The sequence below is a fragment of the Sipha flava genome, unplaced genomic scaffold (genome assembly GCF_003268045.1).
Source record: "Sipha flava isolate LNK unplaced genomic scaffold, YSA_version1 118_pilon_pilon, whole genome shotgun sequence".
Classification (NCBI taxonomy): Eukaryota; Metazoa; Arthropoda; class Insecta; order Hemiptera; family Aphididae; genus Sipha; species Sipha flava.
Genome location: NW_020271743.1, coordinates 516,679 through 531,258, shown reverse-complemented (window position 1 = coordinate 531,258; position 14,580 = coordinate 516,679). Strand labels below are relative to the sequence as shown.

The 14,580-nt window shown below is 39.3% G+C and overlaps 1 protein-coding gene across 2 annotated transcripts in view; it reads right to left on the bottom strand.

Moving 5' to 3' along the window:
* Positions 1 to 14,580, bottom strand: part of LOC112693813 (A disintegrin and metalloproteinase with thrombospondin motifs 1) — a 53,804-nt gene that overhangs the window by 18,901 nt on the left and 20,323 nt on the right. For both annotated transcript variants that reach the window (XM_025569046.1, XM_025569045.1), the window contains exons 3-5: positions 9,660 to 9,723; positions 9,201 to 9,409; positions 3,177 to 3,263 (exon numbers count right to left, since the gene is read on the bottom strand). In XM_025569046.1, the coding sequence (XP_025424831.1) occupies positions 3,177 to 3,263; positions 9,201 to 9,409; positions 9,660 to 9,723 (360 nt within the window). The remainder of the gene's footprint in view (positions 1 to 3,176; positions 3,264 to 9,200; positions 9,410 to 9,659; positions 9,724 to 14,580) is intronic.

Sequence of the window (14,580 nt, the reverse complement as noted above, 5' to 3'; positions counted from 1 at the left end):
ATCTATTGTGTTTTTTTTTATCTTACACGTCCAAAAACGAACCGGCAGCCTACGCGCGTGTTCACGTCACCACCATTGTCCGGCGTGGGCGTGTACATCAACGGGTACCCGTCGACATTTTTCGTCTTTTCACGCGGGTATATTTTTCTACTCGAGCGCGCTCGCACACGCTTACATAAATCAGAGTTTGAAATTGTGTGGCACGCTTCAGTACGATAATAATGGGTGCGCGCAACAGAAATCGAAAGTGTACAACGAAAAAAAAAAAATGAAAACCGTTACTTGCGCGAAAAAATATCGCAGGATGAGTACGGAAAATATTGCACAGTTTCGACGCGATACGTTGTAAACAATCAACGGAATCGACTGCAGAGCTCGTCGCGGACCAACCTTTACGTACAGCTCACGTAGCTGAGCAGGCTTATTCAGGAAGCGGGAAAAATCAAAAGGGGAGTTGACTTTACGAATACGGGCGCATCTATTTGATAAAATAAAGAAAACGAAAAAGGTACTATATGTACTATATGTAGCTAATTTCATTATTAAACCTATAACTTTCGTCGTAACGTTCCAGTGTTTTATGAGTGTCTGGCGTGCATAGGCACAACTAGGGTAACCAAATCTGGGGGGGGAGCTACGGCCCTCCCACCAAAACTTAAAATCACCTGTAGATTACCCCTAATCTTATATACCATGTTAATATATTTTAGATTCTGAGCCAAATTGGATTTACTACAATGTCTTTTTTTGTATGTGACACTATTGTGAGTTAAGTGTACTGTATACGGTATGCCATGTATAATATGGAATATTTGTGGGGGGGGATAAATCTTGGTCGAGGGAGGGGGCTAAGCCCTCCTAGCCCTCTACGCTCCCTAATTGCGCTTATGATGGCGTGTAACTATTTCCAAACTTTTCAGTGTGTGTTTGGGCAGTAGGTAAAAGTCCTTAGAATAAGCCCTGGTGTGTAGCGCGCGAAATCCAACGCTTCAGGGCCCACCCGTACACAGTGTGTACACCAGGGACGGGCAATCGGCGAAATACGTCCGTCGGCGTGGTAAACTATTTTCGTGATACGCAGGTTTTGGACCTACGCGCGTCGGTTGAAACGCAGAGTCGAAAAACGCTGCTCGGTGCGGCGAACACATTTTCCGCGAACACATCGAGCGGTCGTTTCGTTTCACTATTACTTCGGGGCACATACCGACAAGAAACCGCGTTTAAACGGGAAACTTCAAAGCTAATTAATTAAAAACGGTATTTGCAGTGCAAAACATAAAAAAACAAAAACAATCTTTCCTTGGACGAGCTTTTTCAGAAACTCCTATGTCGTGTCGTTTAGGTGCATACGGTACAATTTATTACGTTCAAACTAAATGTTATCCTTTTAACACACACACACACACACACACACATATATATTCAGTGGCGCATAACCCTTTAACCCCTCCCCCCTGCGTACGCCACTGTATATATTTCCAGATCCTGTAAATTGAATGTAGAAATACGTAGTACACGATGCGCGCGGTATGTTTGTCACAGTCGCTGTACACATATTTTGGGGCGCATGTAAACTTCGCCACAAGTACCTTTTTTTTTTTTACTATAAACTCCGCCACTAAAAAAAATCAGGTAAATTTGAGTACATGTAAACTCCGCCAGTAGAGCAAATCGAGTAGTAGTATAAAATTAATATGATATATTATTAAACAAAAATTATAATATTATGTAATTTCACATCATTCACATAAAATATTTAAATCATAGTAAAAAAAAAAAATTATAATAAATAATCAATACCAATACCAAATAATCTAAAAATATATAGTTATATCATGGTTTTATTTATTTTTATTCAACTAAAATGGTATGATACGATTTGTAAATATTGTAAGTCATCTATTACTCCATTAGTGTACCTATTTATTGCATCCTGTAAAATTATCATTTTTTTTTTTATTTCGAATTTTTTAATGTATTTAATTGAAATATGCCATTTAGTTTCATGTAAGTTTGGGTTTGAAATTCGATAAGAACTTTACTAAAAATATGTACATTCGGTTGACTTTTATAAAATTAATTTCTAAGATGATTATAAAAGGATTCAACAGGCATTTGTAGCTCGATTTAAATTTGCACTTTGATCAGCCCACAAATGAAGAGGAAGCGCTGCGTCATTACTTATGTAACTGTCAATAAGGTAATCTAAGGTCTTAATAACTCTGGGTTCACAAGGCATGATTGCTTCTAAGTAAATGCAAATACATCGGAGACTTTTTCGGGAGATAAAAAACAATAATCCATATATATCCACCTTGAAATGAATTGATCTAACCATGACAATAATTTTATCAATTTCGACGTACATCATGGCAATAGATGTCAACGTATTTAATGTAAGAAGGCACGTGGCAATATGAGCACTGAGCAAATAAACAAAAAAAAATACTGGTGAAGTTCATACTAGATCAGCGGTTCTTAACCTGTGGTCCGCGGCCCTCTAGGGGTCCGCGGTAGCCCTAACACATAACATATGTACATCAATACATGTCATATGAGTGCATTATTATATTGTTGGATTAATATTATTATTATTTTTTATTATATAATAGATAGATTTTATCATTATATGATGTTATAAAACTTGTGTCCCAACCATTGTATTAAGCTAATAAAAATTATATTTTAAGATTATTAAGAAAAGAAATGAAAACTAAAATATTTAAATTTAAGTTAACTGAAAAATTAAGTGAAATAAAAAGAATTATAAATATGTATGTTTTGTTATGTCTATTAATGTAATTTATTATATAAAATAATTATTATAATTTTAATTTCAATAACATGAGATGTTTTGTAAAAAAAAATATTAAAAAAAAAAAATTAGTCAAATTAGTTAAAATAAAAAAAGGGGGGTCCGCAATTTCTAAAAATCTTTCATCAGGGGTCCGTGATATACAAAAGGTTAAGAACCACTGCACTAGACCTATTATTACCTTTTTATCTTAACCAATATTCTGGCGGAGTTTACAATCGCCCATATTTTGTACGCACATAATATTACACGACGACGACGGTAACCCGTCTCATCGCTGGTCTACTTCTGTGCGCTATAACTATATGGTGTATACATTATGTATTCGGCCTTGTCAGACGACTTGACGCTATAGACTTACCATAAGAATTGTTCCATCCTTGTGGTCATTGTGCAAGATGAGCGCCGCCCGTTTGTCCACGTCTTGATACGGTACGCCGATGTGTTCCTGAAACACACAAAAGAAATGACATTACACGTGATACGAAAAATAGACATTACGTCCGATATAATAGTAGAAACATCAAATTCCTGCCGGCGGAGCACTTTTCTCCTCGACGATATTGCATTAGGCTATTATAATATTATTATTATTGTTGTACTTAGGTTTTGAATACGTAATTACGTATGATAAAAATGGTTACTATTAAAAAGCTTCCATGCACTTATGTTATTTCAACGACTTCCTCAAGGCCTTACAGCATTATGTCAAAAAATAATAAACATATCAAAATATTGTGAACAATCGCGTGCTCCTTGCATCATGTTTTTAACGACTGCAGTGTACGGATACGGGGGTATTTTACAAGTTGATTAACAAAATACATTTTACCTTCACCAAACGGGACGATAATCTGTATGCGGTTAATCGTAGTTATGTCTCCAATGCATCAGCGTATGATAACCGTTCTACGGTTTGCAGGATAAATTTTAATACGATATTGCTACGATTTCATGTTTTAATAAGAATTGAAAAATATTTTATTCCTCCGTAGGAACGAATAAAAAAATAAATCAATACTCTCGTCATTGTTCACCGATGACGTTGATGTTAAGTCGAACACGTGGTGGTCATTTTTTAACAATATTTGGACTTCCGACCCCCAGTTAAAAAAAACTAAGAGTACGTCACCAGCCGAGATTATTAACAGACATGCGTGTGTGCTTGTGTGCACGTATAAACGTGTCAGGACTGTTTTGAAACGTGTTGTAGTGTACGAAACGATATGTAGACCACTCGTTGTCCAACCACATGAGATGCAAAAATAGTAGGTACGTATGTTGTACGAACAAGTGTTTGTGTATTATCGACGATTTCGTGCCGGGTTAGCTACACGAATCGATGAATGCACAACTATTTGTACGAAAAACGCATCGAAAAAAATGACGACGCGTTCAAAACTATTCCAGTACGTACATTATGTATGTACAGGAAATGCATTCGTTTTCGGAGCGATTATGATGGTATTATATCGATATTACGTACTACACGAGAACAACTGAAGCAATTTTTGGCCCCGAGGAGTAGTGTTACGTAACGCGATTTTATATGCGTTCCCATTAAGCGCACTTTGGGTACGTAAACGATTCAATTAACGAGTGCGCATATTTTATAAGTTATGTGTTTTATATGCGTGAAAAAACCGTGTTGATATTATTCGGTTATAGGTACTGCTTTACCTGTACCGTACGTTTCAGCGCGGAGAAATCACGCGCAAAAGACTGCTCGGCTACCACACCTTAACGCGAGCGATAAATCCGTGCATGGGTGTTCGCACTCGTATTATGCAATTAAATGTGCAATATAAAATAGTGCGCGCGCAAAAGTTTATTTATTTATTTTTTGAATATTCATAACGTGCCGACCGACCGACCGTCGAAGACAATTAAAAATTTGGAAAACCGTTTCGCAACGCTGACAACGACGGCTATTATAGGCATCTACGCGCGTAAACGCGTCGGTGTTAATAATAATTACTATAATAGCTGTCGATTAACGCGGTCAATTAATATTACACGAATAACGATCGTCGATCGTGTAGACGTTGTTAAAAGTGTTTGCATAACATGCCAGCTGCTCGTGATATATGCGTATACGCGTTGTACAAGTTTATCGACTGAACGAAAGTGAAAAAGGCAAAAACGTTCGGACCTACAAAATCTACGAAAGCGCACGGTGCACCGACAAAAAAATGATCCTCGAAATCCATACCGAATTTTATTACAGACGAAACGATTCGATTCGAAATCAGCCAACAGTTCGACCAGCTGCTAATAGATTTGTTGATTTTGCCGTGACCGAATTTTAAATATTTTTAATCGGGTTTCGTGCAACGATAATAATGCGAATCGTTAGCACTGCGCCTATCGGAAGAAAAAAAATGGATTTAGCATTCGAGCTAAAAGAAGAAAGTTCTGTATAATACTTGTAGGTTGGTCGTAATTGCGCGCTTTCAGGGTTTTCGTCGACGATCCCGCGTTAACGTCTGTACTGTATACCACAGAGAAACAACTTTTATCGAAGCGAATTGCCCTAACGTCCGGGTTGCGTACATGACGCGGTGTAAACGTCCAGACTTATTTGTTACAAAATTGAAAACATAAGCAGTCCATACGTCGTACAAGTATAATACTGCATTACGAATCAAATAATCAACGATTTTAGTGTACATAACAAACACTCGTCCGGCCGGTCTGCATGAAAAATATCTGTTTTACCCGTAAACGTACAGGTAAAAAAAAAAAAAAAACCGAAAATAATCATTTGCCAATACGTTTGGCAACCCGACCAATAGCAATAAGCACATAGACAAATAGCACCGTACGCAATGGTATTATAATCGTAGCAATTATAATAATATTACTCGAACCGTTTGACACGTAGCCAAAATGCACGCACTTGACGGGTTGGGGATCAATTATGAATATCATAACTGAAAACTGGAAACTCATTAGGCAGTCAAAATCGCGTTGACCATATTGTGTACCCGAACGAGAACGAGAACGCACTTTCACCGATCAAATAAAAATAAAAACTGCACCGCTCTATATTACGAAAATAACGTACCGGCGAGTACGCGCGCATGTGTATTCACGCCCTCCGATACGGCGCCACGTAGCTGCGACGAGTGTGGCATTGGTCATATTTTAAGGAGGGTGGCGAAGGGGTGATCGCCTCCTCCTGAATCCGTATTTAAGGAATCGATTATACGTGAGATACGCATTTTAAAATTTTTTTTTTATGTACATCGTTTCGTAACGAAATTAAATTACGCGTGGCTGTGAATACTGAATTGGGCTTTTTGTCGGAACCATACTCAATCAAATAAAACACAAGCGTAATTTTCGAAACATGGACAGGTGTTAAAAAGAGCTGCACAAAAGTCGGTTCTAAACGGATCTGGCATTAAAAAAAAAAAAAAAAAAACCACAAATATTAAGGATTCACCCGATTTAAATACTACCAAAAATTGTATTTGTAAATTTTGAGCCTGAATTAAAGAAAATTTTAAGTCCCCCCCCCCCCCCCCCCCTTAGAAGTAAGTCTAAACACGCCCTTAGTGTGTGGTACGCCACGTTTCGTTCGCAGATTAGGTTAAGTAGTATTGTTGCGGTTTCCGACCGGACGCGCACGTCTTTATCCGTTGTGCACTTGTCTACCGTTTCCATTATAGGTATTGCACGTAATGGTAACCTCGATGGGTGACATAACAATACTCGCAGATAACGCGGTACAAACGTATTACGAAGTGTTCATTGTAAACAATTAACGCGCGCAAATCATTATCGCGTCACCCACCGGGTTTGGGTGTCGGTGTTGCGCTGGAAAACTCGAGGACGATAAACGTCGCGCAGCGTTTCGAAACCGGTTCGAATGGACGAAAACCCGTAACGATTTTTTGAACATGACGTTTCGCGACGGAAAGCGGAATGAAAATAAAATCGTAAACCGTTGGAAAATAAAAATAAAAAAAAAATCCGATGGGACACCGTACAGGAAAGGAGCAAATGCGAAAAATTATGCGTACGTGTTGTGAGCAATAAGAATACGATTGGTACCTATTTATTTTACTTGCGAGAAGAATTTTCAACAAACCGAAAGACGGTGTTGGTTGCACGATTATTTCATTCACGCGAAACGTTCAACCTTTACAGTAATATAATTATAATATCCATTTTGTTTTGTTCTGCTATACTACGATGTCCGGTACGCTATTGCAGTAGGTATACGAACGGTTGTAAAAATATAATATTCAATTTGTATACTTTTTCGAGAAATCGGTGTAATAATCGTAAAATAAGTAATCAGAAAATATATTGCTAATGTGTGTGTGTGTGTATAAAACAACAATAATAAATAATAAAACGCAAATCATTCGAAAACATTGTCTCGAGCTGAAAGATATTTTATACTCGCACGTTATCGTACTACGTCATTTTGAAGGCAACTCGATCGGGAGTGGTCGATGAAGTTTCACGATTTTCGAAAAATCAAAAACAATTACCAAATTCGATCTCGCAATAGTGAGTAATAAAATAACGATACACATAACAAGACACACACCTCGTGTACGTATAGTATTACCGTTGTCTTTGGGTTAGTTGTCACGCGTAATGTAATTTTTTTTTCTTTTTTTCTGTAACGTTCGAATCCGAGACGTGACCGAAAACGAGAAAAAGTAAAAACTGTTTACAAACGTACGACAATGAAACGCGAGCCGTACGAGAGACCCACGCCGACGTTAAACGAAACGATAACTTGTGATTTACATGTCCAGAAGACGACTACTACAATAATACCGTTTACGGTGCGCGTACCAATGAATACTTCTTGCTGGTGGTGGGCATTGTCTCCGGCTGGGTCGGAATGGGTATGGAAGGCCTCACCGGATATCGACATAAAAAGGGCCTCAGCCCAAATCAAATTTATTAGCTAAATTATTAGTTTGCTATTAAAATTATATAATATTGAACTAATACGGATATAGGTGCAGTTAGGGGGGTACCTGTGCCTCATATTTTATAAAATACCATTAGGTCAATGCCCGTAGAAGGGCGTTTAAATCAAATAAATAAATATGTTAACCCCTGAATTTATATTCAGTGTTAATATTTTACTAACATTTTAATGTCTGCCCCCCCAAATTAAGTTTCTGAAACCACCCCTACAATGTTGTATACAGTATAAATATAATTATTTTAATAAAATGTTAGGCGTTAGTGAGCATAATATCTACTAAGCAGTGGTATAATATAACAACTTAAAATTACTAAGTATTTCGGTCCGTACTCTTGACTCTTATTAGTCATACAATATTATAGTGACCAAAAAAAAAAAAAAGTAATGGGGCCTCATTGGAAATTGCTAGTCTAAAGTCTAAAGTCCGACCCTGGTCTCCGATCCACGCACACGTAATCAAACACGAACGTAGTCGATCGCCGAACGAAGAGAAGGTTAATCGCGGGTGGCAGGAGGTGCCTGCTCGTCCGGAGGGATGAACGGTCGACGAGTGCCCAAACGGAAAACGTGTCGACTGACGTCTGTTTTTTTCCCAAAACACTCCCTCCCTTGCCGTGTTCAAATCAAACATCCAATACGGTGTACTAAATGCGTGTATTTAGATGATTCGTACACGTACTTGATGTTACTTTTATCTGTTTTACTATAGATCTGAAAGCTAAACATATTTTATGATCTATAAATTTTCACCGCTACGCGATGGACGTGTACTCCTCACAAGCCGTATTCAAATATGTAATACAATCAATAGGTATTTTATTTTAAAATCCCGGTTACTCACTTGGTCGTTTAATCATTGGTGTGTACATGCATGTTTTGTGATGTATATTTATAACGGACACCGGACCATTGCGCGATAAAATGTCGTCACATCGAAATCAAGTAATTTTTAATCGGTCAACCGTTCGTCTATTATGAAATTTTTTCCATTCCTTTTTATCCGTACGAATGTCACACAAACTCGTTCGGACACTTTCAAACGCACATCAGTGTGTGAACGTATTACGTACAGGCATTTAATTAATTACCTATTTACCGCGCATCGATCGAAGTCCATCGAACGAAGATTAATTAAGATTTTCTACTTTACACGAGGCATAACGATCATATTCGATACGATTTTTTTTCTTTTCTTTTATCAACAATTGTTCACCGCGTCGATGTAAAAGGTGATTATTTATTAATTTCGGGTGGGGAACGATTTGTCTGCAAACGGTACGAGACGAAAGTCGTATGCGGCCCGCGCGCGCTTGTTTCGATCGCTAAACACGGGGCGATTCGATGAGTATTTTTAGAGACACTAGAGAACACGTGTTCGGAATGGACGTCTTTGCCGTGTTAGGAAAAAAATATCCAAATACTCACGTCGTTCGGCAGTTCGGTGTAGTGCACGGTGTCCGTGGTGGAATTGTGGTGAGCCGTCCACGCACGCAATTTGTCGCCGGCCAACAAGCCGCTGGACGGTTCCAGATGCAGGTTGTGGTGTTCGCCGAACGCCTTCAGCCGCACTTTGTGCGCACCGTCTGCGTTCCGTTTGACGATCGAGTGCGGACTGATCACCTCGTAAACGGGCACTGTTGGCGTACGAACAATTTAAATATTATCATTATTATATTAATCGTGTGATCCGGGTTATAGCTATAGCTCAAGATGTCAAAAGTATAGAAGAAGAATCATCTATTGACGAAGCGTATGATAGAAAGAAATAGAGAGGTTTTGCGATGGCACTTAATGGGCCGATAAGCTGAGGAAGAAGAAGAAGAAGAAGAAGATGGGATCCGGGGGCTGACTTCGTTGACGTTTTTCGGGTTTTTCACTACGTACCTTGCGAATGGTGTTCCACGTGAAATATCGTCCTCAAGTCGTCCACGTTCATGTGCTCGTGTAACTGAAAACGTAAAAAAAAATATAAAAAATGAAAACAAAACGTAGTAAAAAACCGCACACACGTTATTCGAACGCGTGATAAATCTAAGTCGGGCGTGGGGGAAAAAAAATAGGAATAGATAACAAAAAAAAAATGAAAAGTACAAAAACCCGTTTCGATCGGAATCGCGTTCGAGCTACCTAATGGTAGCAGATAGGTCACGATCCGGCGTAAAGAACTGCAATGTTATAAATACGGATGGTCGTGGGCGTCGGCCGTCGCCGTCCAACAATAATTTCGCCGGTCGCTCGTTAAAAACTTATCGTTGTACCACTCGGATTCGGACGAGAATTATTAGCATCGAGCACGGGCCGGCAAGTGATCTTTCTGTTGGAACCCGGAGGATTAGAATAACGGAAATAAACGCGGAAAGAACAAAATGTGTTTAATCGTAATCAAATTATATGGGTACCTCGTAGTTGTTGCGGAAACTTTTGTAAAAAAAAAATCCCTACATCAGATATGGAATTAACCGAGAAATGCGACGAATTGAATAAAACTTTGATTACTTATTTCGGTTTGTTTTTCTTTTCAATCGTTCTGAAAACTTTTACTCGATAGATTGAACTCAAGTCTATCGGAGCGGACACGGTTGTTGGCCTTCCGATTGTATTCGCCGTTCGTTGCGATTATATTTTCTCGTATACCGCGGTTCCGACGCGGGTTGATGTTGCGGTTTTTTTTACCCGAATGTCTTAACCCTCTCCCCTGCAGCTTCGACATATGCCGGATCGGTGCCACGATTCAGTGACAGTAATATTATGTATTAAATTGTTGTGCGACAGCGCGCGATCCGTGACGATGAAACGTATCCAGAAACGCATCCAGTCGGGTGGCGCGGAACCGGTTGCGTAACCCTCGCGGCGGATTTATCGTCATATTTAATACAACGTACGCGCCGACTGGAAACGGTGTGGAAAAGTGAAAAAAGCGAAAGAGAGATTTGTTAGAAGAGGAGAAAAAATGCACTCACCAACCACACACACGGTATTATCTCGTATTGTGTTCGTGCGTTAAACAAATCTCGACCGTCAGAAACGATACGAATTCGGTAGGTATGTTCGATGCGAATCGTCGAATATTACGAACGACGAGTTTTTCGCGAGCGTTATCGTTCTTGGCGATAGGGGAGTGGGCGGAACGCTAAAATATTAAAATCGATCTAACAAAGCACACGGACGAATATGTGAAGGTATTACGAATGCACAAAAATGTCATTGTACACGTGCCTAGGGAAGGTAGTGTTTTCGATTTATCCCGGAATGGCGTAGGTTCGGATTGTTGTGCTCTGCGATAGGGTCAAACGAAACCGATCCCAAAACGGTTCGGCAACACATATTTTACAACAATCAATAAATTATCAATATTTCTTTTCGCATTTAATTTGCAACTTTTGCAGATTCCGTACGGTGGTGATATGCCGTCGAGTTCACTATGGTTATCATCGTATTATCGTATTGTTATTGATGGTCTGGTTATGTACTGGTGGCGTACGTTTTGAAAGTTTTACGGGTCGGATAAGACGAAAAGTTTCGCGGCCGAATTCATCTGCTGTTACTTGTTATACGTTCGTGAAGAGCACGAGTAAACTATGCGCGTAAAAAGTGTCAAAGTTGTTCGGCGAGGAGATGACGAATATTTTCGACCGTCGATTTCGGACTGTGGTCAGCACCAAGAGCTGGCGACGTCCGAATTTCCGTTTATTACGTTTACGGTTAGAGTTCTAGTGTGACAACGGCATTTTCTCGCTCGTTGTCGCCGCTCGACATTAGACATTCTGACCACGAGTACGCGCGCGCCGAGGTTCGTTAGCCCCGTCCGTAGCCCATTGTTCGGGGTGGGTGTTTGGTTGCTGTCGCATTATACGGTTGACCAACCACATGGAATATTATTATTATTATTTGTTATTTGTTATTATGATGACACAAAAAAAAAAAAAAAAAAATTAAAATAAAAGATCCGTGGACAATGAAAAGAGTATATTATTTCGTCCAACAGCCGAGTGACGGATTACGACCGAAAATTCAGAGATTGACCTCGTCATAGAAGGTCGAGAACCATACGCGTCGTACTGAATGCAGCTGGTGACGTTTCCCGTCGTTTGAAGCGTACGTGTATGCGTGTCGATTGTTCTATGATACATTATAATATGTAATGTGTGCGCGCGTAGACGGTTACCGATAGAGTACGTAAACATGTAGTGTTGTGCAAAGCCCAAGGACCGAAAAACCGAGAAAATAATAATCGCTTCATTATATCGTACCGAAAAGACGATAATGCCGCGGAACCCCGAATCGTCCGCAATTGTGACCACAAGGATAATTGGCCACCTTGAGAGGACTCGTCTCTTGACGTATGTGAGCCGACGTTAGTACACCGAAATTGTCTTCTCGAGTACGTGTTGCGCCACCGACGCGGTATAAGCGCGATCAATACACAGAATGCGGTCGAAAAATGACGATTCGGGTCATTACACACACACACACACACACACACCCAATTATTGACGGAGAAAGTTTTGCAACAAGCTGCGATATTTATTATATATTGAAATGATATTTGAAATTGTTAGCGCGGGAGGTACCGATCGTACTCAATTGTTGTCGATCGAGGAAGGGTTAAAAAAACAATACTGGAAAGTGTAAAAACTAATAACTAACCACATAAGGTGCGAGTAGGCTTTTAGCATAGAAGTTAAAATGCTTAAATGACCGACGTTAAAGCGTTGATTATTTATTTATTTATTTTATTTATTCGTTACTTGTTTTAATTTTTCTGTAGATAATAATCGTAAATCGTAAGGCCTTCAATTATTATTATAATGATCTTCCGTGTAGAATTGCATTAAATTAAACTCGATTTAAGGTTGAAAAATTAAGATATCATATTTGTATTGTTCTTGCACGATGAATCGCTTCTATTCATAACAGCTAGTGTATCAATGTTTTAATCTTTTGGATACCATCGGTAAAACCACCGTAGAGAAACGTCGACCAGGTGTACGTTAAAAGAATAATACTACTTTCAAGATGATCTCGACAAGATTGAATCACGAACACGATATTTTATAAGGATAGATTATCATACGAACCTATGTAGGTTAATTTTTGTTTGACATCGACTCGGAGAAAATAAAATTTAAACAAAATCGATCATAGGATGTCGTTTGCGACTCCGTTGATTATCTCGTCGAATCTCAAATTCGGTTGGAAAATCGTTTTCAAACATTTCAAACGTCATTCGTAACATTGCGACACAAAACAATAATTTGTGTAAGCCTTGAAACAATAAAGTAATCTACAAGATGGCGTCAACGTGGTGCTACGGGATGCTGTCATTCGTGACAAAACTATCGTCGGTTCAATAACGAAATGTATATGGATATACCGCAGCAGTTAAATAATGTTGAACAAAACCGATTGCTAGAGAATAGGATTACGATTTTTACAGGATGTTCGCTTGTAATATCTGTTCAAATCCATCGATCTAATAATAAATAAATTGGAAATAATACCGCGATTGAACGATTGAGCACTGTTCGAAATGAAACGTTAAAATGTTCGTTCAGCATTTGATATTTTTTTGTTCGATTGCCGTAAATCATTAAATGATAATTTAAATGTAAAGCAAAGACATGTACGTGTACAGCGGTACAAGCATACAAGATGAACGTTACCAATTCATAGTAAACATGATTCGATTACGAGATGGTTACACCCGTATCCCGTATACCGTGCGTAAGAAAATAATATTTTTTTTCATTTATTTCGTACCTATAAATCATGCGGTGAACAAAAATATTGTGATGAATTCGTGTACGAATGGGAACAGTTTAAAAACTTTGCGGCACGACCTATAACGCGTACCGTGTCTGGACTCCGTAAATGCGATTTACCCGATACATATTTCGGTCTTTGATCCTTCCTCGTTGTAACGGGGAATGGTAAACTCTTACCAAAAAAATTTTTTTTTAAATAAAATCAAATTTATTTTCTAAAATTATAGACCGTTTGATTATCATACAGCGTTGAAAAAAAAAAAAACAAATTGCTTAAGTTTATCGGTAAAAGAAATGAAAATAACAGTCGTATTCGTTTACGTTTATTTTTCTTCGTACTTTAAAGATAAACTTTGAACGTGAAATTTCTCCTCGAGCGTGCTTAATTTCTCGCGTACGTTTGAATCCGCGCGCGTTTGCATTGTTGTTGTCTGCAGACAACGCGTTGCGTTATCGAAATCGAAAGTGAGAACGAATCGCGTTCACAAGCTAAAACGTTGGTATGTAGGTTACTATCAGAATTTTTTTCGGGTAAAAAATTCCGCGCTGGAGATTGCGGTGGGTACCGTTTGTTTGCGCGGGAGCTTGCACCGTTGGCCGTTCACGACCGATTTCGACCGCATTTCAACCTCAAGGGACATTCCGCGCCGTGCCCGTTGTATTCACGTGTTACGCCCTAAACGTACGGGGACTTGACGCAACACCGCCTTGGCCGTTTGCTGCGACGCGTGTACTCCCGGGTCCCGTTTTGTTTTCGACGTCGTTTTTACCGGTGTACGCGCGTTTACACGAATGATATTTCATGATTACCGCGATCGGATCGGCAACCGCGTGTTATACAACAATGCACTGCGGCGGCGTGTGGCGTTTGTGCGATAAACAAAGTAGTTCACTTGCGTAAAAAACCCGATCGGCGTATACTGTTGGTCGGGGGGAGGGTGACGGGGGGAGGAAAGCAAAACGTATACGAACGCGGCGGGTAGAGACAGCAGCAACAGGTCGTACGCGTTGCGGTAGACACTTAACGCCGTATAAATAAT